The sequence below is a fragment of the Eulemur rufifrons genome, chromosome 8 (genome assembly GCF_041146395.1).
Source record: "Eulemur rufifrons isolate Redbay chromosome 8, OSU_ERuf_1, whole genome shotgun sequence".
NCBI classification, from domain to species: Eukaryota; Metazoa; Chordata; class Mammalia; order Primates; family Lemuridae; genus Eulemur; species Eulemur rufifrons.
In genome coordinates, this window is record NC_090990.1 from 85,318,325 (window position 1) to 85,343,090 (window position 24,766).

General features: G+C 43.2%; 1 protein-coding gene across 4 annotated transcripts; it reads right to left on the bottom strand.

The window, feature by feature from the left end:
* Positions 1-2,919: 2,919 nt before the first annotated feature.
* SERPINC1 (serpin family C member 1) lies at positions 2,920-14,909 on the bottom strand. 4 transcript variants are annotated; one of them, XM_069480237.1, is made up of 7 exons: positions 14,783-14,909; positions 12,378-12,747; positions 10,346-10,561; positions 9,360-9,476; positions 7,244-7,634; positions 6,288-6,352; positions 2,920-3,579 (listed from the first exon to the last, which is right to left on the bottom strand). In XM_069480237.1, exons 1-7 carry the CDS (start codon positions 14,821-14,823, stop codon positions 3,403-3,405), a joined length of 1,377 nt encoding a protein of 458 aa, XP_069336338.1. In that variant the 5' UTR covers positions 14,824-14,909; the 3' UTR covers positions 2,920-3,402. The 4 variants fall into 4 exon arrangements, with proteins under 4 accessions (XP_069336338.1, XP_069336339.1, XP_069336337.1 ...); XM_069480238.1 differs by having other exon boundaries at positions 7,244-7,577; positions 9,339-9,476; XM_069480236.1 differs by having other exon boundaries at positions 9,339-9,476; positions 14,783-14,907.
* Between the last annotated feature and the right edge of the window lie 9,857 nt (positions 14,910-24,766).

Here is a 24,766-nt window from a genome sequence, read left to right on the forward strand (position 1 = left end):
ATTTCATTCATATATTACCTACAAGTAATTAATCATTTGAGCTTCAAAGAGGTGGTGTGTGCAAGAAGAAAAAGTAGGTCAAGGAAAAAGTTGGTTAGTGCAGAGGACTGAATTAGCATCAGACTGTGAAATTTCATTAAAGCAGCATTAAGGCCTGGCTGTTTGCTTAGCATGTAAATGTTGTATTGTCAGAGAAAATGCCTCCGATGCCTTAGAAAATTAGCTGAAGGCTTCCTGTTACTGGGTGGAATAGAAAAACAATAGCCTTTGGGACTCCAAAGAGAGTAGCCCCTTAGGGTTTTCATACTGAAGAACTTTGTAGAGTGCTGTGAAAAATTGTTGAACTTTATACAAATTATACTGCACTGGATTTTAAGATTTTGTGGGGGAGACTAGAGGAGGAGGATGGGGAAGTAATGGTAAAAGATTAGTACATAAACTTGTACTCTATTTTAAGCAAGGAGTAAAACAAATTCCTTAACAGGAATTCTCTATCAGCATTGTGAAGTTCGGTCGAGTTCTGCCCTAATGGGTTGGCTTGCTAATTCCTCTTAAACCTCTAGGAAATCCTTTCTGAAACAGCCGAACAAATATCAGTTTGACTACAGTTTCACCATGCTGCCCCATTCCTCTACCCTCAACAAAAGAAAAGCTTTCCTAAATTACAGGCGAAAGAAATGTGTTCTATCTCAATCCATTAATTTTTTATCTACTGTGTGTGATCTGCACAGTTTTAGCCCATTGCATTATTTTGTGATCTTACAGCAGAACTTAAATGGATCTGTCAGTTCATTCAGGAAGGAATGGCTTCCTTCCCCTTAAGAAATCTTAAAATCAGAACTGTCCATTTTTGCATGTCAGTCTAAGGAAATAAAGGGAGGAGCAGGGACTCACTCATGCTCTGCCTCTGAGAGGAGAAGAGAAAGCTGAGGGTTCAAAGACAGAAAAGTCAATGTAGCAGAAATTTGGTTTCCTTCAGATGGACATAGTCTGAAAGAAATTTATGCAGCTGTTCTCTATGGTGCTTACATGATGGGTGGCAGCTGTCCCCCGTCTACCTGTCCCTGGCACTGTGCCTTCCCACTGGTCACTGTGAAAAGCAGATCACACTGGACTCAGAGGCCAGAATCCAGGACAAGTTCCCCCACCCCTTCTCATCTCGAGCCCATCACTTCTTTGTATAGCTGATAATGTAGCATTTACTTCTCTTTGGAAAATCTGGGGGTTTTTTCCCCAAGAAATAGTAAAGCATTTAAAGGAAACTAGTCAGAAAATTAGATTCTGGTGGTAGCTATCAAATAAAGAGATCATAGGAAAATTTCACTTCTCCTCAGTTGATACTGATTGATAGGATAGCAAAGATCGTCTATGCTCGCCTCTTCCTGAGTTTTTAAAGGCTACCATAATATTTGTAAGCCTCAAACTTAGATCTAACAGCATTTTTTTTACAACTTGCTAATTGAGGAGGATTCATAATAAAAGAGACAATCAATTTCTAAAATGTCATCCCTGAAAGGGAAATGGAATAGAGTATTTTTAACTTTAAGAGCCTACCGGTCTGTTTTTTCCCTTTGAAAAAACTAACATTTGAGATTTATGTCTTTTATCTGAAGCAATTACTCCATTAATGATAAAGATGCCCAAGAACAGTCAGTGAGCCAGGACAGTGCTCTTGCACCACTGAGGGTGCTGGACCGGCTTTGTGCATCTTATTTCCTAAGAATATCGGTTTTTATTATGACCTTAATTATAAATACCTATATATAGGAATAGGATTTTCTCTCACCCCACCCTCCTTTAATCATTATCACTTAAATGTAAACCATGACTTCCCATTATCCCCTTTTACTGAAAAAATGCACTTTAATTCCTAAGGAGAGTAACTGTTCCCAGCCCTGAAGCCGGATTACTTCAGGAGGAGAGTCAAGGAAGGAGAACTCTTGCCCGACCTTACAAAATTAACCAAATTCCTTAATGTAAACACAAATATAATGACATCTATTTTTAAGCTGCCCCCGCTTCTTGCCAAACGGAAAAAGAAACAACCATCAAATTGAAAAAAAGTTCAAAATGCCTATCCTGATTTTGGAAGTTTCACTGGGGAAAAAAATAACTAATAAGTTATTTTCTCAGCTACCAAATTATCAGAAACTTCTGTGTTGTTTTGTGGGTGGCTGAGTTTTTTTGATTAAAAGTCAAATGAAAACACAAAGGCTCTAAGATATAGTCCTGATTTGTGTCATTTCTAAGTGTCAGATTTGTTCTCCCTTAATTTAACAGATCTTCTCAGTCTCTCCTCCTGTGGATTCTGTCTTTCCCCTGATGACAAGCCAATAGTTCTTGGTGGGGTTGCATGTCTCCTAGAGCCCCAGGAGCCCTGTCGTGTTGGAGGAGGGGGGAGGGCAGGAGGGTGGGCAGAGACTGGGGTTGGGGGAGGGAGATTGAAAGAAAGAGTGAAAATATGGGTTTATATAAACATATTTAAAGCAGTTTAGCAAAAGCTTTCTCGTTGAACAGCTTTAAGAACAATGTGAATGAAATGTTAGCAACTTGGTTAGCAATCTGAAAAGTCTATTAATGTATACTTGAAATTCTGTTTGTATAAAAATGCATTTTCCTCTTTATTTTAACACTGTGTAAACGAACATTATGCATGTGAATGGTTTGAGAATTAAATGGTTTAATACTCAGATTTGAATCTGTCTGTATATAGAGATTAATTTGTTTAAATTTTTGGATTTTTTTTAATGTGATGGCATACTGAGAATTCAAGCTCCCCCTGCCCTTTCTGGATGTGTACCATCTTTCAAGATCAAGTAGTGACGTATCTCCCTCTTTCATTTGCTTGACCCAGATATGGTCCCTGGGTGGAGAACAATTGAAAGCATCATTTTTTCAAATGCCCCAATAGTGTCTCTATCCTTTTTTTTTTTTTTTTTTTTTTGAGACAGAGTCTCACTCTGTTGCCCAGGCTAGAGTGAGTGCCGTGGCGTCAGCCTAGCTCACAGCAACCTCAAACTCCTGAGCTCAAGGATCCTCCTGCCTCAGCCTCCCGAGTAGCTGGGACTACAGGCATGCACCACCATGCCCGGCTAATTTTTTCTATATATATTTTTAGCTGTCCATATAATTTCTTTCTATTTTTAGTAGAGATGACGTCTCGTTCTTGCTCAGGCTGGTCTCGAACTCCTGAGCTCAAACGATCCACCCACCTCGGCCTCCCAGAGTGCTAGGATTACAGGCGTGAGCCACCGCGCCCGGCCTGTGTCTCTATCCTTTTCCCTTTTTCCTTGTCTTCATTTCAGGTGTCACAGTCCATTGATAATTGTGAGATGGGAGTAGTTGCATTTATTTTTACTTCTATTCACAAACCAAAGTAGGAAGAGGCGCAAAGAGAACACTTCAGTTACCACAAGGGTTGGCTACTCTGCCCATGAAGATAATAGTATTCAGAGGAACTTCCCTTATAAAAACCAGGAAGGGCCTGTTGGCCTTGAAGGTCACTCTGTTGGGGTTCAGGGAGCGGCCAGCAATCAAGACGACACTACTCGCTGCTGCTTCACTGCCTTCCTCATTTACCTGCAGATCACATAGGAAGCAAAACTGCTACATTAGCCTCTTTGCAGTTCATTATTGGCAGGTAAATCATCCACAAACAGAGCAATTCCCCAAAAGACTACTTTCCAGTAAAAAGTACAGGTGAGTCAGGTTGGGTTCCCTCTGGAACCCTACTTTACTCATTCTTTCATCCAGCGAACGTAAGGCACTTGCATCGGCCCAGGTCTTATGCTAGGTAACAAGTGCAAGAATTCCATTCATGTAATGCATGAACCCAAAATCTGTGCACAGATTGTCACGTTTCTGGCTGGCACCATTGTACATGGTGTTACAGCGGTTTTTTTTTTTTTTTCTTTTTTTCTTTTTGGTACAAGCTGCTAAAAGAGATTTTGACTCAAGATCAGAACTCTATAATTGAAATAGTTTTACTCTTGAAGCATAAGGGTCCCGGATACAACTACTGCCAACAGCCACTCAGGACCTAGGGCCTATGAAAAGAGGAGGGACCCCTGGCTGGATGAGATGAGTTTTTCTTGGAGCAGTAGACTGAAGCAACAGTATTTGAACTTAGCTGATAAACAGAATTGCCACAGGTCTAGAAGGAGACACCCTCAAGAAATTTTGCCTAGGGACCCAGAAAATCACTGAAACTCCATTTCTGCCTCTTAAGAAAAGCACTTCAGATCCCTGAGCTTTGTGGAGTTGATTAATGATGTTTTCTTCCTCCCTCACGCCCTCCCTTCCTTCCTTCTTCCTTCCTTACCCTATATTTTTCCATATTATCTATTTCATGCTCATTTTAGGACTAAATTTATGAGCAGACTAGAGCTTTTTCATGATTCAAATCAGGTTCTGGTTTTTAATGCTTCTCGGGAGATCAACAATCAGTTGGGCACCTGTTTATTATAGTTTATTATAAGGTTTTTAAGGAAAAGAACTTTGTTCCAGTAGTCCTGGAGGGATCGTACATTATTGTTTAGCTCAGGTGGGTAAAATGAATCCAGACCTCTGCTTCTGCCTAATAGTAACTCAAAGGCTTCAAGGAGATCTGCGATGACCACTTCTAATTGGGCTACTCACAAGACGATTTACAATGAAAGTTAAAACCCTGAGGACTCAACTTCCCTTGCAGTCTTCCTAACTGTTCTTTCTTCCAAAAAAAAAAGCCCACATGGAAGAAGGTAAAAGCAGTGTCCTTTTTTAACTTCCAAACCACTAATCCAGTACTCATGTAAAATCCCTTGTTCTGAGATACATCCTTCTACTCTTGCTGTTGTCCTACAGGTCATTGCCATCATTGTCCTATAGATTCTGTATCCACACTGAGGATTTGGGCACCTAGCCTTCCTGTCCATCCCAAGTCCTGCTACCATTTGACCTAGACAATTAAAATATCTTGGTGGGAGACCCATTCAACACCCTACCCTCCCATTTTTCTCTTCTCATCCAAACCAATAAGCATTACCTTCATTCTACTTAAGCAAACCAGTCCCATGGCTACACCTTGGACTTGCCATCTCTCAGAACTGCTCTGCATCATTTTCTTAGACTACACCCTTCTGTTCTTTCAAGCTATCACCTTTCCTCACTCCCATTGAAATTAATCTGACTTCCTCATGTCCCTTGACCCCTCCAGTTTCCTCCAAACCAAACATTTCCCACTGAGCTTGGGCCCTGGAACCACATTTACTAGCACTGTGTTCTGCAACCTTTGACTACAATCTTCTTTGCAATTTCCTCAGTCCCATGAACTTCTCTAGCTCCTTTTCCTTGCAGCCTGGCTCCCGCAAAGAATAGTCTACGCCAGTAATTCCAAGATCTCATTGTGCATCAGCATCCTCTGAGAAGATTTATAAATTTTCTGATTCTCAGGACCGATCCCAGAATCTCCAAAGATGAAACTCCCAAGATGACTAATGTCCATAGTTTAGCATTTGAGAACGAGAAGTTCCATAGGCTGGACATAGCTATTACTCTAACACAGGGTTCCGTGCACATCTCAGTTGGGGGAACACTAGGTTAACAATATTCAACTGTTTTCCTCACTGTGGGACTTCTCAGACCTCAGCATGCCAGCGGGTCTTCTTACTCTCCGAAGAAGAGGATATACATTTATTTGACCACTTAACTTTGTTTCTTGCAGTGTAGTCTAGTGCTCTAGTCCTCCCGAACACGCTTTAAGACACCAATACACACTCTCACCAGTTCCCCTTTCTTACCTTCCCTTTGCACGTGCCCACCCCATTCTGTCCTCAGGGAAAGTAAACTGCGGTCACTCTCCAGTCCCCTTACTAAATGCTCTTTCCATTCTCTTAAAACTCCTCCCTGGGTTTCCATGACCTCATGCTCTCCTGGTTCTCCTCCTCTGAACTCCTTCTTAGTGGCCTTTGCTGGCTCCTTTGCCTACGTCACCCTCCTCCAAATGTCTGTGTTCCCACTTGACCAGCAGCAAGAGAGGGAGTGGAGGGGAGGGTAGAACAACCGGACCGTGAGTGTTTCGGGGGAGGGCTGTAGCATCCTCATGGAGGAGAGGACTACCTATCTGGGAAGTGATGGGCACTAGAAACATGCCTTTCCCGCAGTTGTGTCCTCCTGTGCATGCATCTGCCACCTATACCCTAAAAGCGAGTGGTGCAAGAACTCAAAAGTTACAAATCTCATGAGATACTGCTGTATTGAATAATAAGAAAAGCAGCATAGGAAGAGTGAGGGAAGGGAGGTGTACTCACCTCAAGAAACGCTTTATGGAATGCATCTGAGACATAGAGGTCGGTCCGGCCTTCTGCAACAATACCTGGAAGGAAAAGCAAAGAAGGCTCTGTGAAATGGGAGAAAGTTGGCTTCAACCCACAGACAGGAATTTAGTTTTAATTAAGAGGTCCTTTGGGGCTTTTTTGGAAAATAGAAGAAATCCTGGATCTTCACCTAATGATACCCCCCACAATGAATATATGTTGAAAATAATAAAGTACTTTGGATCTGTTTAGCCTGGCACCTGTGAATTTAGTGTCAGGCTTCAGCTCCTTGAGGCTGTGGAGAGGACAGGACTCTGTCCTTGAAGAAAAACTCACTGCATGTAGTAGGAACATCTTTCTTTTCGATTCAGCAACAGTTTTAGTTTTCAGAACGAGTTTAAAAACAGCCCAATAAAGATAAATCCAATTCCCTAACATCATAAACATCTTTTTTAAAAAGATATTTTATTGCCTATTTTTAATGCCAACTGAAGTATCACAACTGGGAAAAAGTTGGCTATATCTGTCCCCAGTGATCTTAAGGAAAGCACATGAGCCCTTTGAAATGTCAGACAAAAGGCTATTCATTAAATGTCAGGCCTGTTCTGTAGGACCCACATGTCCCCAGCTCTTCATATGTCTCTTTGCTCTCTATTCCAATGCCTTTTCAAATTCTTCTCCACCTGGTCCCATCTCCTCTGTCAGATGCAGACTCATAGGGTACCAGTGCTGGTTGGGCCCACGGAGATCCAAGAGCAAACTCCTGCTTTTACAGAAGAGGAAACTGAGGCCTCGAAAGGGAAAGGGATTTCCACAAGTTAGCAGTAGAACCCCGATCAGAATCTAGGTGTCCTGACTTGTTGCTCTTTTTTGTTTTTTCTCCAACTCTTCCAATTTTGGTCAGACTGCCTTGGAGGTAGAAAGAGGAGGAAATGCCTTCCTATACTAACCTGGGAGTTTGGACTTTTCAGGGCTGAACAGATCGACGAGGCCCATGTCTTGCAGCCGCTCCTTCAAGCTGAAGCCATCCTCGATGCGGAAACGGGGCATGTGGACCACCAGCATCACCTCCTCCAACTCATCCAGCCACTCCTGCAGCACCTCTGGGGTGAGCTCCTGCTCCACCTTGGCCAGGCTCTTCTCAGGCTTGGGCAGGACAAGCACCATGGTGATGTCATCACCTTTGAAGGGCAACTCAAGCACCTGGGTGCCTTCAGCCACACGCCTATAGCGGAACTTGCTTTCCTGGTACATCATAGATGCTGGACATGTCTCTCCATCAGCCTTGTAGAACAGCTCTTCCCTTGTATTCTCAGGGCTGAACTTTGACTTCCACAGGCCCTGAAAGAAGACACCAAGTCGGAGAATCACAAAGCAAGAACAAAACATCCCTAGGAGAATATTTATTGACACAGGACACATTCACATCATATTACTACATTAATGTATAAGTATTAGGAAAAAAGATTGGAGGGATATGCATGAAAAGGTTAATAATGACTATGTCAGAGTGATGGAATTACGAGTGGATTTTTTTCTGTGTACTTTTCTGTATTTCCCAGATTTTCAGCAGTGGATATTTGCTTTTATAATCAGAAAAACAAAAACTAAAACCAAGAACAACCTATATGCCTCTTTGCAAGTCTCTTCTTGAGTTTAAATCTAATTGCCTTTTGCTGTCTGCCTCCCACCAGCCTCTTTTCCAAGAGTCAACCTCCAAAGTTCTGGGCTCTGCCTCTGAGGATAAAAGCCAGACACAGGTAACAATCCCAGGGGGTCATCTGGAAGCCCTGCCAGGCAGAGGATGAGTCCTGACTGACTTCCTGCTCAGAGTGGGAGGGACCCCAGGATAAAAGGCTTTTGAAAATTATCATTTCTGATCACTTTCTGGCTCTTTGATTTTGGGACAAGTCATTTAACTCTTGTGAGTGGTGTTTTCTCATCTGTAAAATTAGGAGCTGGTAATAGCTGATATTTATAGAATGTTCACTGTGCACCAGGCCCTATTCTGAGCATTATACATGCATCAACTTATTCAATCTCCTTGGTAATCCTATGAGGTAGCTGTACCATTGTTACCATTTCATAGATGCAGAAATTTAGGCAGAGGAAGGTCTCAGGTAACTCACCTAAGTTCACACATTTGAAAACGGAAGAGCCAGGATTTAAAACTAAGTAAACTGTCCAAGTGGCCCAAGGTCTCATTTGTGATGTTGTGAGGCTCAAGAGGGCTAAAAAATGGCAAATTGTTCTGCAAACTGTAAAGGGCAATGCACACTGTGGAAACACAATCAACTCTATTCTTGAGGAGAGGGAACCCCAATGATAGCAGTGACTGGCTAATGCCCTGGGCCATGTGGGAGGGAAGAATGCATATGGAGCCCATGCCAGGATGGGCAAAAGATGCCACAGTTCCACCTGCCTTAGACTGGTGGTCCTCCTGATGTCAGTGACCTGTTTATTCCCGCTGCCTTCTTCCTTCTCCTTCCCAAATGGAATCAAGTTGAAAGAGTCTTTAGAGCTCTCCCTCTGAGGAAGACAAGGCCATCTGCATGGTCAAATAACAGGGATTCTGCCAAGTCTGTCCGAGGTGAGCCTGGCACCTGGAGGTTCAGAGGCTTCAGGCAAGGGGAACTTTGAGTCACTGTAGAAGCTGCTCCGATGATGGGAAAATCTCAGCACTGAGGACTGTCAATAGACTCTGTCATTTTGTCCTAGTTTTCAAAATGGAGTTAACTGGACAGCAAAAATTGTCACACATATATGACAGTTTATCACCATGCACACCTTGCAGCTGGGTGTGCTGGGTTTGTGTGTGTGCACATGCTTCCTCAAGCCTGGGGACACTACGGGGCCCCCTTGGACCTCAGCCCAGCAGCCATGGCTCTAAAGGTTCTGGGCTCTCTGCAGATGTATATGTCTGCCCAGACCATGCATGGACCATTTCTCAGAAGGAATCTATGTACACATATCCGATGGTGTGAAAGAGGGCAAGCCAAAGAGCAAGAGGAAGGCCCAAGGTCTCTCCGGGGCCGTTCTGAGTACCTTGAAGTAAATGGTGTTAACCAGCACCAGAAGAGTGAGCTCGTCGATGGCTCCTGCAGGAATGACGTCAGTGATGCGGCCTTCAGTCTTATTGGACACCCATTCATTGATGGTCATTCTGGACTGCTCTGCATTTTCCTGAGGAGAACAGGAGACAAACCTACCTACCTGTGCTATTTAAACGGCTTCTCCATTTCCCCATACAGCATTTTATTTTGCTCATCACCCCTCTGCCCTTTCCCCCCGTTTGATTAAGAAGCCATCACTCTAACCCAAACTGGGGAAACCTCGCATATCTAACATGGTGCCGTGAGTCTCTCATATAATTAATAAACAGTATCAGAAGAAAAAAAGGAACAAAAGGAGAAATAGGAAAAAATAAAGAACTGAAAGGAAGAAAGGAGAAAACGGTCTGGGAAAAAGAAGATAAAATATTATCTTCTCTGACTTTGGAAAATATGAGCTCACAAAGGTAGAGTTTCCAAAACATGTTCCATGGAAAGCCATGAATCATGGTGGGGGTGGTGGGTTGGGAGGAGGAGGGAAATGCCCATGGGGTCAAATAGGTTTGAGAAATTCTGATTGAAACAAGTCAATAGATTTTTCTGTCGCAGAACTTCTCAGAATACTTGTTAGGCTTGTGTGCTTCATAAGTCTCCAAGAGGAGAATATAACATGCATCATACACCAATTTTATTTGACCATGCTATTTAAATAAGATACCTTACAGGACTGGCATCTTCCGAATACCTTTTGGTATATATTTGAAGTGGATGAATGAAATGAAGAATTGATTGTTTACACAAGGCTTTAAGAGCAGCCACTACAATCTGGGGTGGAGACACTACTGATTTCTCAGGTTTCAAATAAGAATAAGTATCCCAGGGGGTCTGACTTGCAGGCAGCCCTCTACCAGTCTTCAGCTAGCATAGCAGCATCGATGTGGACCCTGTTTTTCTGGGCAGAGAGGAAGAAGTCTGAGGTCAGGAATAACATCTACAGCTCACCTTGAAGTTTAGGGGCTGGAGCTTGGCTCCATATACCACCTCACTGATGTCCTGGTAGGTCTCATTGAAGACAAGGGATTTTTCTCCAAAGAGACGGTTTGCTGATACCAACTTGGAGGATTTGTTGGCTTTTCTATAGAGTCGGCAGTTCAGTTTGGCAAAGAAGAAGTGGATCTGATCAGATGTTTTCTCAGATATGGTATCAAATTTAAATACCTGCAGAAGTCAAAAGAAAATGGTTGTGGGTGTGGCGGGTGGCCCCGCTCGCGTGGGTGGTGAGCACGGTGCCCGCCGCCCCTGACCAGTGGTAGCCAGTCAGGGTGAGCTCCTGCAAGCACAGTGCCTGGCCCAGCATTAATGTTCAACTCATGTGTTTTAAATGAATAAATGGATAAAAGAAGAATGAAAGGTAGGAAGGATGAAGGGACAAAGAAAGAGACTGGGAAGCCGTCTCACGTCTTTAAACGGCTCTAGACCAACACGCAGATGTCTTCCAGCTGGAATGGGGAAAGTCCTCTTAGTGATTCTGGACAGAGAGGGGAGTCAGAACAATGTCCCTTACTGTGAGGGACATAAAGTTTGTTACACTTTATGGCGTCTGCTGGGGCCAGCTGCTGTTGGGGATACTGGTGGAGGAGGTGAGAAAGAAAAAGAGTGATTCCATCAGCAAGGGATTAAACAGCCCAGAATAAGAGTCTCAGGGTTGAAAAGGACTTAAAGATCCTCTATGCTCCTCTCAGCCTTTGAAGCTGTAACCCAGCGCCATCCCCAAGGCAAAAAGGGTGTGGCTACTCTCTCCCTCCCTTCCACTCTCTTTCCTCAGGTAACTAAAGGCCTTTTGGTTTTATCTGTTCTCTCTGCCTCTGGTTTTCCTGATTTTATGCCAGTATGTATTTCTTTTTGGGAGGATCATGCTTTTGACCAGAAGGCTGGTGCTGAGTTTCTCTTTTCTCCAGGGAGATACAGTCCCACCCCACTTGTCCAGTGCGTGGCATCGTGTATTGGAAGATTCTGTAGAGAGGAGGGCCTAAAGGACATGCTTGCTCTGGAAACAGTGTTCTGTTTCTGTTCTTATAGGAAGGGTTGCATTTACAATCTCAATTTGGCACAGAGACATGGGGGATATGGAAGGGCTTTGAGATCAATGCCATACAGAGGACCGAAGGGCAGGGAGAAGGCAATATTAAGTGTCTCAAGAGTTTCTAAAGCTACAGTTTCCTTTGGAGCGAACTGGGTTAATTCATTCCGGAAGACTGAGCAAAGGTGATGTAGTTCAATGAAACTGGCCACTAGCATGGAGGGAAATCCTCCTAAGATCCACAGACCTTAGTGTCTGAGACTCAAATACGCACTGTGTACCACGCACGCTGAAGGCCTTCTACCTCTCTACTGATTGTCTTTGCTTGCAAAGCATGATCCAACCCAAAGAAAGACTGCCAGACACCCAAGCCCAGTACAGATTAGGGAGCTAGTGTTTCCATCCGAGACTTATTATAATGGTGTTAATGGCTACTTAATCCATGGCATTTCTTCCTATCATGCCCCACTTCCCTCCCACAAAAAAAGGGGGGCAGGGAAAACAAGTCACTGATCTGAAATGATCAATACTTCCCAGAGCCAGAAAATGCTCTCACATTCTTCAGGCTTCTCTTGGCTTCTCTGGACCCCAGGTCTTAATATAGAGCCCTAGAATCTGTACCTGCCAGAGCCCACATGCCTGAGGTCACCAGAGGGGAAGTTCCCTTTTCCTGTGTTTTAACGAATACACGTATGAATGAAAGAAGAACTAAAATGAGAAGTTGGAAGAGACACAGGCCTTCTTCTCCCATTTTAAGGTAGCCCAAATGATTTACAAAGCAGACAACCAGGTAGGAATTCCTTGCCTAATTTTTTTAAAAATTGGCTTTCAGAGGGCATCATAACCCACAATAAGCTCTCCTGGTGGCCTGGAGTGTTGGGTTAGGAGTCGCTGGACCTATGGAAGCCTGAAAGACGGTCCTAGCAAGTTAGGCGGAAGGTCTTTGGATTGTACCTCCATCAGCTGCTTGAGAGTGTCGTTACAGGCACCCAGCTTGGTCATAGCAAAAGCCGTGGAGATACTCAGGGGTGACAGGAAAATGTTGTCGTTGTCATTCTTGGAGTCTGCCAGGTGCTGATAGAAGGTGGTGGCAAAGCAGGAATTGGCCTTGGATAATTCCCAGACCCGCCGGTTGGTGGCCTCGGGGATCTTCTGCTCTGAGCCCTCATCCTCAGTTGCCTTCTTCTCTGGGGAGCGGTAAAGGCACATGGGATTCATGGGAATGTCCCGGGGCTTGGCTGTGCAGATGTCCTCCACAGGGATCCCGTGACAGGTCACACAGCCCCAGAGGCCAATGAGCAGCAAGGGGAGAAGACAAACCTTCCTACAAGGGGACAGAATGCCAAGTTAAGCTAGGCTGGGAGACACTCATCCGCACTGCCCCCCAGACTTGCCTCAGGATAGCACAGGTGTGGCCAGGAGGAGAGCTAATGCCTTTGAACCACGTACAAGGGCCCAGGACAAGTCCAGTCCTAGACTCCTTGCGAGTAGATCGTCCCACTTGCTTGGACATAGTCATCTTGAGATGAAAATCAACTGACTGATACCAGAAGTATTGTGTGCTCAAGGCCCCATGCTGGGAAGTGAAGAATTCAAAGCTTCCTATTGGTAAGCAGAACATGTACACATGAAAACTAGTCAGGGGACATCAGTGTCCCATAAAGAGTTAGGGCAGTAGGGAGAGACCTCCTAATTGTATGGCATTTAACCTGGTCTTAAAGGATGAGGAGGATTTTGATTGATGCAGCAGAGGTTTCAGCAATACAAGAGGCATAGGAAGGAATGAGAAGAGCAAAGGCAACATCTATGTGCTGAAGATTCCCAAATCGCTAGCTCTAACCCTGGTCCTTCCACTGAGCTCCAGACTGATTGTTTGGTGGAATTCCACCTGGAAGTTCTGCACGTTCCTTGGTGAAATATGACCAGACTGAACTAGTAATTCTTATCCACACACTTGCTTTTCTTCTGTGTCCTCCACCTCAGTGAAGGGCTCCTCATGCACCCGGCATCTGGTCCAGAAGCCTGGGAGCCACCCTGGATCCCTCCCTCCCACGCTTCTCATTCAGTCAAACCCCAGGTTTGATTAATTCTGCTTCCTTGTTCTCCCACCGTTTATTGCCACTGCCTAATAAGTTCAGGCCCTCATCCTTTTTTGCCTGCAATTTTTAGTAGCTTCTAACATGGCTTCATTAAAGGTAAATGAAGCTAATCTCATGTTTTTAATGAGATAGTGAGATTGGTAAATTAGGAGAATTGGGACACCCAGTGAAGCCAACGAAGTGATAAAGTCTCTTATAACGCCCGTAATCCCAGCTACTCAGGAGGCTGAGGTGGGAAAATTGCTTGAGCCCAGGAGTTTGAAACCAGCCTGGGCAACACAGCAAGATTGGAAAAAAAAAAAAATCTCTTGTAATATTTTTTGTAGATAGATAGAGTGGCCAAGGGCTTCCCCTGGCTGGTTTGCAGTCCCTGGGTGTAGAGAAGGGAGTTTGTCTGTGGGTACTGAGTTTTCTCAGTCTTCCGGCAGCAAAAGACTCACTGAGGAGGCCTGCTGGGCACGTGTGGGGCTGGCTGGAAGCTGGGGGCAGCCAAGGGGGCTTGTCTTCTTGCGTGGTCTGAGGCCAGTTCTGAGCCATGTCAAGAGCAGAGGCGCAGAGTGGAAGAGAAGCGGAGGCACTGAGGGAGATGAGGGAGTCGGGATGAAGGAGAGAGGGGACCTGCCATTCACTTCCCCAGCTCCATTGCCTTCTGTTTCCCACTTTGTCCTCGGCTACACTTGGAAATACAAGTGAAGGCTGAGGCCCTGGGAGCTCTGTTAAGCACAAAGAAAACCAAGCTGGTCAGCCACCACCGCACTCTAGCCTCCCGTGACAACCCAGATCGAGCAGGGAGTGAGTGTGGGGTTGAGGGAAGAGCAAGTCTCACTGTGAGAAAAGGGAACAGGGCTTAGGCCCTTTAGTCAAAGGTCACTGAGACCTTGAGGGGGGCGGGGAGGGGGACAACCTAGTGGAAGGAGCGAAGCGGGAGACAGGAAGTCTTCACGGGTTAAATCTGCCCCTCTTCAGCCGTATGGCGGGCTCTAGGACTCCCCTTGGAGCGTGCCCCGGCTGCTGAGTCCCAGAGCTCCGCAGCATCTTTCAAAGGAAGACATCCTCCTGGTTTCTTAGGCTAAGGGGCTAAGGTGTGGCTTAGGGAAGGCCTTACTCCAAGGTGGGGGGCGGGAGGGAGGGCGCTTGAATGACGTCTGTCTTCCAAACAGGTCTTTGCCATAACTTTGACAGGGAGAGGGCCTAGTCTTCTCAGAGGTGTTCAGTCCCAAAGCCCCGGGAGGGCCTGCGAAGGGAAAGCGCGCCCCTTACCTCCTTCCAGCGGTGACGGTTCCTACCCCACTGGAATACATGGCTGCTAATCTTCCACGCCGGGCAAGTGTAGATAGTGTGGTCTGAGGCAATCCCTCTGAAAACTGGTTCTTTCCTCTAAATCTGACTGAGGTTCCAGAGTGGGGGAGGGAGCTGGTCAGGAGAGGAGAACTGAGGTCAAAGGCCGATGACCAGGTCCCAGGGTTAAGCAAAGTGTAGAGCCCAGTGTTGTTTAGTTAGCAGAGAAGTTCTAAAGTTCAGTCGGGCCTAGGGAAAGCAGGACCCACCTTTCCTGCCCACACTCCTTCATCCTCCTCTTCACCTTTATAGACGAGGAAAAGGAGAACATGTTCATAACGTCAAACTTGGGTTAGAAAATACCTGACTGAGGAGAGAGCAAGAGAGTGAGAGACAGCAAGAGCAAGAGGAGCAAGCTGTTGCTACCTTCAAGCTTCTGAGAGCCAAGGTGTCCCTCCTGGCCGAGACCAGGACACACGATGTTACACCTGTGGCCTGCAGACGGACCCACTCCCCACTCAGCTCTGAAGCGATGGGATGGGGACACGAGCAGGGTCCTCAGGGTGCAGGACAAGAGGGAGCTGGGTGGGAGAGACTTGGCAAAATTCTATCGAGGGATCAGGAGGCAGAGTGTGGGGCAGGTAAAAAAACATACATACAACTGCTGAAATAAAAACAAGCTAAATTATGTTTGTGTGTATTGCTATTATTACTAGTTATTAGGGAGATGACGTCAATTCAAACTAATGGGGATAAAGGGCAGATTTATTTATATTTCCGTCTTCCTAAATAGCCAAAAACAATACCACAAGGATTGCTGCCACAGTGCTCACAGGACACGAGAACGCTGCCTTCGGGGTGATCCAGGACTCCGTGAAGCTGTTGTTGCAGTCATAGGAATTTTAGAGAATTCTTTAGTCATTACACAGGAAATCCCCATTTGTACTAAAGCCATGTGTAGGTTCTTGGCTGATTCAGACCCTGGACACTTTGAGGACCCCTATATGCCGTGTGAACAGTTGTCAGGAGCTGTCCCAAAGGGCCCCAGAATGCTCAGAAGCTCATCTGTCACCCTAGATGAAAGACAATTGAAAAGTCTCCAGTTCAGCCACTTGTGTTCAACAAACACAAGAATGCCACTTGTGCCAGCAGGCATGGTTCCCGGGGATGGGATTCCGTTCAGGAGAGATACACAAAGAATCAGTATATACAAAATAAAAATATAACATGTCAGTCGGATGTTAATATGGGCCATGGAGAAAACTAGAGCAGGGCATGGATGGAAAGCGATGGGTGGAGGTGGGGAGGGCACCATTGGAGAAAGGGTGGTAGGAAAGGCCTCCCTCATGAGTTAACATTAAGAGAACAGAATGAAATGAGGAGGGAGCCACCTAAATATCTTCAGGAAGAGCTGTCCATATAGAAGAAACAGGAAATACAAAGATCTTGAGATGGGAACATGCTATTGAGACCTATTGTTCCCGCCTGCAGGAGTTGTGAGGCTTGTGCCCTACAAAGAAAGACCCTGGAGAAGGGCAGATGAGAGGGCCCTGCAGAAGGCGTGCAGGTGATCTGGCGAACACCTGCAGGAAAAGATAAGGCTGCAGATGCTACCTGGCCAGGGGGTTAAGAGCTATAACATCAGTTGTTGGGTTTACCTTGTTCATCCATTCACTGAGCCACAGGAAGAAAACATTTAATAAATGCCTGTATGTACCAGGCATGGTGCTGGACCTGGGGATACGAAGGTGAAGCTGCCCTTGAGGTGTTCAGTGCTTCATTAGGAGTGCCCAGACGTGAAGATAAACATCCCGACCAATGCCACTGGTCACATGACTGTAGTGTCTGTTAGGGAAGGGGAAGGGCGTGCAGGAGGGCCTGTCAGTGGAGCTGGGGCAGGGGGTGGGAGGACAGGGATGATGACGAGGACAATGTTGTAGGAACTTTGCAAGACTGAGACTTAAAAATTTTTATGTTGAAATAATTCTAGACAGAAAAGTTTAAAAAATAGTACAAATATTCTTTTATACCCTTCACCTATATTCCCCAAGTGTTGACATTTTACCATGTTTGCTTTTCATTCTCTCTTTATGATACACACACACACACACACACACACACAAATGATTTTTCTGTATATTTGAAAGTTGCAGATATATGCCCCTTCACCCCTAAATAGTGTAAAGTTCCTAAAAACAAGGACATTGCCTTATATGATCACAGTATGATGATCAAAGTCAGGAAATTAATATTGCTGTTTATTTTCAAATACAGTACTATTTTCAAATCTATAAGCCTTATTCTAATGTTGCCAATCAACCCATTACTGTTCTTTATGGCAGTGGTTTTCCAACTTCTTGGTCTCAGAATCCCCCCCTTTTATTTTTCCAGACAGGGTCTCACTGTGTCACCCAGGCTAGAGTGCAGTGGTGTCATCATAGCTCACAGCAACCTCAAACTCCTACCTCAAGCAATCCTCCTGCCTCAGGCTCCTGATTAGCTGGGATGACAGGAGCACACTGCCACATCCGTCTAATTTTTCTATTTTTAGTTGAGACGGGGTCTCACTCTTGCTCAGGCTGGTCTCTAACTCCTGGCCTCAAGTGATCCTCCCACCTCGGCCTCCCAAAGTGCTTGGATTATAGGCTCGAATCACCACGCCTGGCCCCAGCTGTTTTTCTTGAGGCAAGATTTATAGCATGCCACCATCTGGTTATCTTCTGGATAGTCTCTACCAAGTTTGTTCATAACTTCCTCAAAACCCAGGGCCCAGAAACAAACACAGGGGCGACCACCTTTTTCTCTGTCTATCCATATTTTATTAGAACATATTTGTCTCTGATGCACCTTCCAAATGAGCATACTCATAGCATGGCCTGGGCATTCCTCATACTGGCTCTTTCTTTTTCGGTAGCGGAGTCTACAAGTCACATGATGAAAACAAGGCTGTCTAAGCCCTGGAAGTTACCAGCCCAGGCATTCTTTGCCTCTCACTTCTTAGACCTACCATCTTTGGGAAACAGATCCTATGCCCTGAAAGAAAAGGACCTAACCACTTTTACTGACCAAGGACTAACTGCCTTGCTCTGTCTTATCCAACGCTGCCATCAGTGGCTTGGAGGAAGACACAGTCAGGAAATAGTCTGGGGAGAGTGGGCCGGCAACCACCACTGTGCTCCACCGCATCACCCCCAGGCTGCTTCACTCCCTGCTCCAAGAGGTCTCCCACGAGTTCTGGTTAGTCTTTGGGAGTCTTTACTACCAGCCTAGTCTCTGACATTTACTGCACACGACTCTCCTTAGCTGCCGCTATTAACAGATTTGGATGATCCCAAATCCCTTTCTTCTAGGTTCACCTTAAAGTGGTTTGACTGGGAAAGGAAAAAGAGCCTGTATGCTGGGCAAATTCATTTGTGACTGTGTGTGTGTGTGTGTACGTGTTTACACACACATAAGTACGCTATAAAGTGTTTTAATAATTGTTTATTTAAATATGAAACAAATATTATATTTTTAATCAAGACAGGGTCTCTCTTGCTCTGTTGTCCAGTCTGGAGTGCAGTGGTGCAATCACAGCTCACTGCAACCTCCAACTCCCAGGTTTAAGCAATCCTCCCGCCTCAGCCTCCCAAGTAGCTAGGACTACAGGTGTGTGCCACCATGCCAAGCTATTTTTTAGTTTTCTGTAGAGATGAGGTCTCCCTATGTTGTCCAGCTGGTCTTGAACTCCTGGCCTCAAGCCAGCCTCTTGCCTAAGCCTCTCAGAGTGCACCACTGCACCCCACCCTAAATTATTAATAGTTTTTTCATGAAAACTTCTAATCATTTCTGGAAGTGGAAGTAGATGTCTTAAGAACTTTGCTCAGGTAAAAATTAGTTCTTGAAGAGGATTCCCTATGTCTGTGTGTCACTGTTTTTTTTCCATTCTGAGTGGAAACAAGATTGGAAGGAGCTCACAGTCCTCCCTGTGCTTTGCTGCCTTAGGGGTGGGTAAGATGAAACAGAGAGGAAAGAATGTAGCATTTGATCACCCTCTCCGTTTTAGTACTTCTTTCGAGGTCAGTAATACAATTCCTCCTTCCTTAGCCCTGCCTCTAGTCTCACTAGGCACTTCTATGAGCAGGTAATTCAGCTGGTCCTTGTCCCTTGCCTCATATCCTGGGCTGTTCTGTTCTTTTCTTTGGACTCAAGAGTAAGACCTTGGCAGGGAACAAATAGTAGGGCCCAGGTCCTGCTGTGGTTACTGAGTAACTCAAAGCTTAACCCTTCCATGTAAATCTGGCAAAATATCTAGCGCAAAAAAACAAAGAGTATCCAACTCCCCTGGGATCCCAGTTTACCAGGCTAACATGACATTTTAATTAAGGTAAAATTAGAAAGTTTATAAAAATAAGTCCTATATTATCATTTGGCAGCTTTTAGCTGAGACTCAAAACATCTCATTGGAATTTATCCAAATCCTCATAGCTCAGTTTTGGCTTCAGGGAAACCAAATCAAAACAGCAAATATTTATTGAACATGTCCAGTGCACATGGCACTGGGCCTTGAATGTACCAAGTACTCAATAAACATTTGTGTTTGAAGAAATCCAGGTCCAGAGTAGTTTTGTTAACTTATTAAGCAGGAAATACAGTACTTTAAATTCCTCTCAAATGGAAAACTAAGATTAACAAGGAAGGTAAAAGTGTTTATCCAGAGGAATTGACACCTTGTATGAACAGAAACACTAAGCCAGGGTATTCTTGGGAGGTTGAGCAAGAGAGTTGCATGGGGCCAATGCTTGTTTGCTTGTACATTAGTTCAGGAAGGTGTAGGTGGTGAAAGAGAAAGAGACAACAGACAGAGCACAGAGGCAGAGGTAGTAGGAGCATGTTCCCTGGAGAGAGAGAAAATGGTTCAGACAGATCAACAAGCGACAGGAAGAAACTCATGGTAAAGCTAGGCCAAAAGTGTTTTGGTAAGTCCAGATCAGTTGTGTGACTGGTGCCTCTTTGCCCATGTCTTCCAAGGGCTGCTCTAGCAAAATTTGACCAAGTTCACTTGAGGGGTGAGGTGGAAATGGGTTTGGATTACAATCCCAAAAGACACAATCCTGAACATTGAAATCCCTAAAGTCTAAATTTCTAATATCTAAAATACTGAAAATCACAATCACAGGATATAGTTGCATCATGTTAGGTGGAACTATTACCTTGTTATTGACTGTATTTGGAAATTAAGTATGGTTTAAGGATTAAGTATGGGTGTCAAGTTGACAAAGGGTGGACTGAATTCTAGGTGTCAACTTGATTGGATTAAGGAATACCCGGAAACCTAAGAAAGCATTATTTGGGGTGTCTGTGAGGGTGTTTCCAGAGATTAGCATCTGAGTCTGAATAGAATGGGTGAAGATCTGCACTCAAGTTTGGCAGGCACCATCCAATCGGCCAGGCATGCAGAAAAAACACAGGACGCAACCTGGTCTCTAAGAGCTGGGACAGACTTTTCTTTTGCTTCCTTGGACATCAGAACTCCAGCCTCACCGGCCTTTGGACTCCAAGACTTAAAGCAATAGCTCCCTGGGTCCTGAGGCTGCCTTGGACTGAGTTACATCATGTTTCCCTAGTTCTAAACATAAAAAACGTTTAAGCTTCCTCAGTAAATGAAGAGGTGTCCTTTGTGTACATCTGCAATTGTGAAAGATAAAATTTAGTGGTATCTTAGCCCTTTGGGCAACTGCATATGCAGTGGTGACACACTGTGGTTTTGACTGATCTCATCGGAGCTGTCCCTCACAGTATGTCAGACAACTAACTGGTCATAGAGCTGGGCGCAGTTACCAACCTTCAGCTTTTTGACTTATTTATGAATACAGTTCATCTGTTCGTAACTGTTATACCCTGGTGACTGTCATTAGTAAACCTGAGTGTTTGTGCTTGCAAAAATGTTATCACTGCTTATTTTACTGTGGAAATTGGTCTATAAAATATTGTCATGTTTTCAGGTTTCTCAAACAACCCCTTTTAAAAATGTAAATAAATGCCTTTTAAAGAACTTATAAAATTATATTTTCCAGAATTATATTTTTGGGATTTTGATCTTTAAGGGTTTCAACATTTAGGATTATGGCATCCAGGATTGTGTCTTTTGAGATTATGATTGGCTCTCAAGAGGCACAAATCTGGTCCGTTAATTTCCCTGCTTGCTGTACTTCTTTTCATTCCCTTTACCTTCAGAATGAAGTCAAACACTTTAGCATGGTCTACAGGCCTCCATGATCTGGATCTTCCTCATCTCAAGCTACCGACTCATTCCTTCTACTCTAGCTTCAATGACCTGCCTCCAGTTTTCGCAACTCAGATTCTTTCTTCCCTGAGAAAATTCGTTCTGTTTTCTCTGACTAGGAGTCTCAAGTCTCCAATACCCCACCTCATCCTCTCTCATGATTGTTCAAGTCTTATCTTCAAGGCAACTTCCTCTGGGAAGCCTGACCAGCCAGGCAAGGTCAAGTCTTCCTAGTGTACAGTCTCACAGCTCCTTGCTCTTCTCTTCTGAGGACAACTGTGGTTCAATAATTCCTTCTTAATTCTGTTTAGTGTTTTGCCATTGATTTTTAACTATCTTAAAACTGTGTACATGTCAATTTCTGTAATAAGAGCTCGAGGATAAAGACAGTATTTTTTAACTCCTTGTCCCCTAGAGTGTTGTGTGTATGGGGAGTACTCAATAAATTATTACACTGTAGTAAGTACTGTTAGTGGGTGTTCAGTGAGTAGTCAGCAAATTTACTTTTTATATGCTAGGTATAAGCCATTTACTGAATGAGTCACCTTGTTGAAAGGCAAAGGGATTTACTATTATAATTGATTATTGAGGATTAGCTGGTTATTGGGATTGAAGCAGTAATGCATACAAAAAAACATCCATATTAGTCTTTGTGAGTTTCAGGCTAAGGGGTGAGAAAGTACCCTATTGTTTGTGAACAGGGTAGAATTAGGTAAGCAGTAAAGACAGCACGTCTGGTTTTGGAATTCCCACTCTAGATTTTATAATCATTCAGAGATGGCTGCAGCAGTTACCACCTCTCATACCCTCTGAAATTTCTTTACTATGGCTCCTTCCCTTGAAAACAGATATGGTAACAATGGACATCTAATTGCTAAAAATACTTAGTTATTATTTTAAAGGAAATTCCAGCCATTGTCAGTTATGCATCTTTAAAAAATAACGGATTTTTTTCTTATGTAACCATGTTGCTATTTTCACACTGAACAAAAACAGCATTCCTTGGTATTATTATCTAATACCCAATACTGAATCAAATTTCTGTAACTGTATAAAAAATGTCTTTTATATTTGTTTTTGTTGAAATCAGGATCTAAACAAAGCCCACATGTTGCACTTGATTTTTGTATTTCTTAAATTTCTTTTAATCTACAATAATCCCCTCCCCTTTTGCCTTTTTCATGCCATTGAGCTATTGGTTTCTAAGAGACAATAAACTTACATTTATCCACTAAATGCCAGGAATGACTAATCGGTGGGGATTTCAGGACAATTAGAAGTCAGTAAGAATGGAAAGATACAGCCATGAAATCTCACTGAATATTGATACTAGTATCTAAGAACCACTATCTTCACTCCTAATGTGCAATCACTGTATAAAAAAATGAAGAAATTTGGACTGTAATATACTTAAGTTTAGACTAATTCCAATGATGCCTACACAAAATTGGCAACTACTACATGCAAATCAGCCACTTCATTTTTCACCTAAAGAAACCCATTAAAAAGTTGTAAGAATAAGGTTAGAATAAGATGGCACAGACTCATTTACAAAAAAAGACTACACATTCCTCATTAAATTATCATTTAATATAAATGCTGACAGAAAGCAGATAAAGACCTTGTAGACACTTTCATATATTTACAATCCAAAAGGTGAATCACCTCCTTCTACATGTTAAAATAAATCCTTTTATCTGCAACTCATGGGAGCCTTAAACACTAATTAGGAGCAACATGAGGCTGAGTCAGTTTCCAAGGTAATATAGAAAGAAAACAGTATTTTAACAAAATGTGGCATCTCTGATATAAACAACATGCACAAAAATAATATAAAATTGAAAAAGATGGCCCTAATCCTCTCAAGAACCTGCAACAAGTGGAATACATAATTATTCAGATCCAGAGTTCTATTGTCCCAAGCATCTTCTTACTATTCTTTTTTTTCCACCTCACTTGTTTTGAAGGCTGCTTAGAAATTGAAAATATTAAACAGATTAAAAACGAGAAGAAAATGGTCCATTTCAAACAGAGTTCTTTTTCCTATTCCAAAAGAACTTTCAGGAGATAAAGTCTTCAAATTAGATTTCACAGTTGCCAGATCCTAAGGAATTATTCACAGCTTGTGAAATTCTAAACTATTATCTATATTTTCTTTACTTTTTTCCAAAGTTGAAATCACATGGAAAGCAAAATTTCACAAAATTCAGCAATTTAAAAATCAGATGTAACTTTAAGGCTGAATATATTTTATCTCTAAACAGGTAAGTAGAGGCAGGCAAGAAAGAACAGGGAGCTGAGGCAATTAAAAAGAACAGAAATGCAAGAAAACTTTTTTAAAAATGGTATCTTCTCTAGCATTGATTTATAAGAACAGGAGATACAAATTCTCACTATCCAAAACTGTAAGTGATTTCATAAAGTCACTTATAACCTGACTCAAATCTCATGGGCTCCTTTATTAACCTAGATTATTTTTGTCTTGTTAAATATACCTCTGCAGGGCACAATCACATACAATCAATACGATTGGTAAATTACACAAGCTCTATCCCAAGCAAATATGCATCAATGTTAAAAAGTTATTAAAAAAAAAAACAAAATAAAATCCACCCAAAAAGGTGATAATGACTGCAGAATGTCTCGGGGAGACTGGTATGAGCCTAAAGACCAAATTGACCATAGTCAGGAAAAAAGGGTAGCAGGGGTAACAAGGGGAAGAGACCACACACACGAAGAGGAATCTCACAACTGGAAAATGTTTAAGTGGGTGAAGGGTTTTGTTCATTACCTGAACGCACTTTTTCCATTGCTCTTGTTCCAAAAAGTCATAGATTCATCATAAGATAATGAAGACCATGGACCAATGAATAAAATAAATTTTTTTTTCAAGTTCCCTTCATTCCCAGGAGGTAGGAAGAAGAGAAAGAATGAAAGGGTGAAAGTATGAAAATTCAGGCAACAATACATTTGGAAAAATAACTCTCAGGACAGTGTCTTAGTTGAATAGAGGATATAAAAATGATAAGCAAAAGCATTAAATGCCTTCAAGTCAGAAGGATATTTTATGGGGTAATTCGGGTATTATTGTGGGAATGGCAACTAATCAATGGAGAGAAATTACACTAATAAATGGCCATTTAAAAAAATCAGGCCAAAAAAAAAAAAAAAATCAGGAAACCAATTATCCACCTAATAGTTTGTTTCCATCCTTTTCTCGACCCTTTCATATACTCACTGGGGTGGGGGACCACCTGACAGTTTCCAGTTATAAGATGACTCTGAGTGTGCAACCTAAAATGGATGCCAAAGACTTGTGAGCTCTGTCTGCTTAGAGTTAAAAACAAAAACAAAAACCAAGCAGAAACAGTGAGACCTCAATATAAGAAAACAAGTCCCCTTATCTAATATATAATATACATTAGGATAACAAACTCCACAGGATCTTATTTTTCTAAATACTCATTTTTGGACATAATGTCTTGAGGTTTAAGTTCTCCCCCTTGGGTTATTATGCCTTATTTTCCTGTGAAAATAAAGGTTGTTAATCTAAGGATGTTTTACTCAGGGATAAAGTTTAGGGGAAATTCAGTGTTTGGGTGAAAATCCAAGGGCTCTGAAAACAAGGATTCCAGTGGTGAGGTAAGTCCCTTTATCACAACAGGCTTTCAAAGGGCTCTTTATCTACTTGTTCAGTGCAG

Bases quoted from the DNA above. Each gene is read 5' to 3' on its own strand.
- SERPINC1 (XM_069480236.1), bottom strand. From the start codon at position 14,823: ATGTATTCCAGTGGGGTAGGAACCGTCACCGCTGGAAGGAG. The intron at 7,635-9,338 runs GTACTCAGAACG...GTCTTCTTTCAG, and splicing joins TTAACACCATTTACTTCAAG to GGCCTGTGGAAGTCAAAGTT. The intron at 3,580-6,287 runs GTGAGTACACCT...TGTGATCTGCAG, and splicing joins TCCATAAAGCGTTTCTTGAG to GTAAATGAGGAAGGCAGTGA.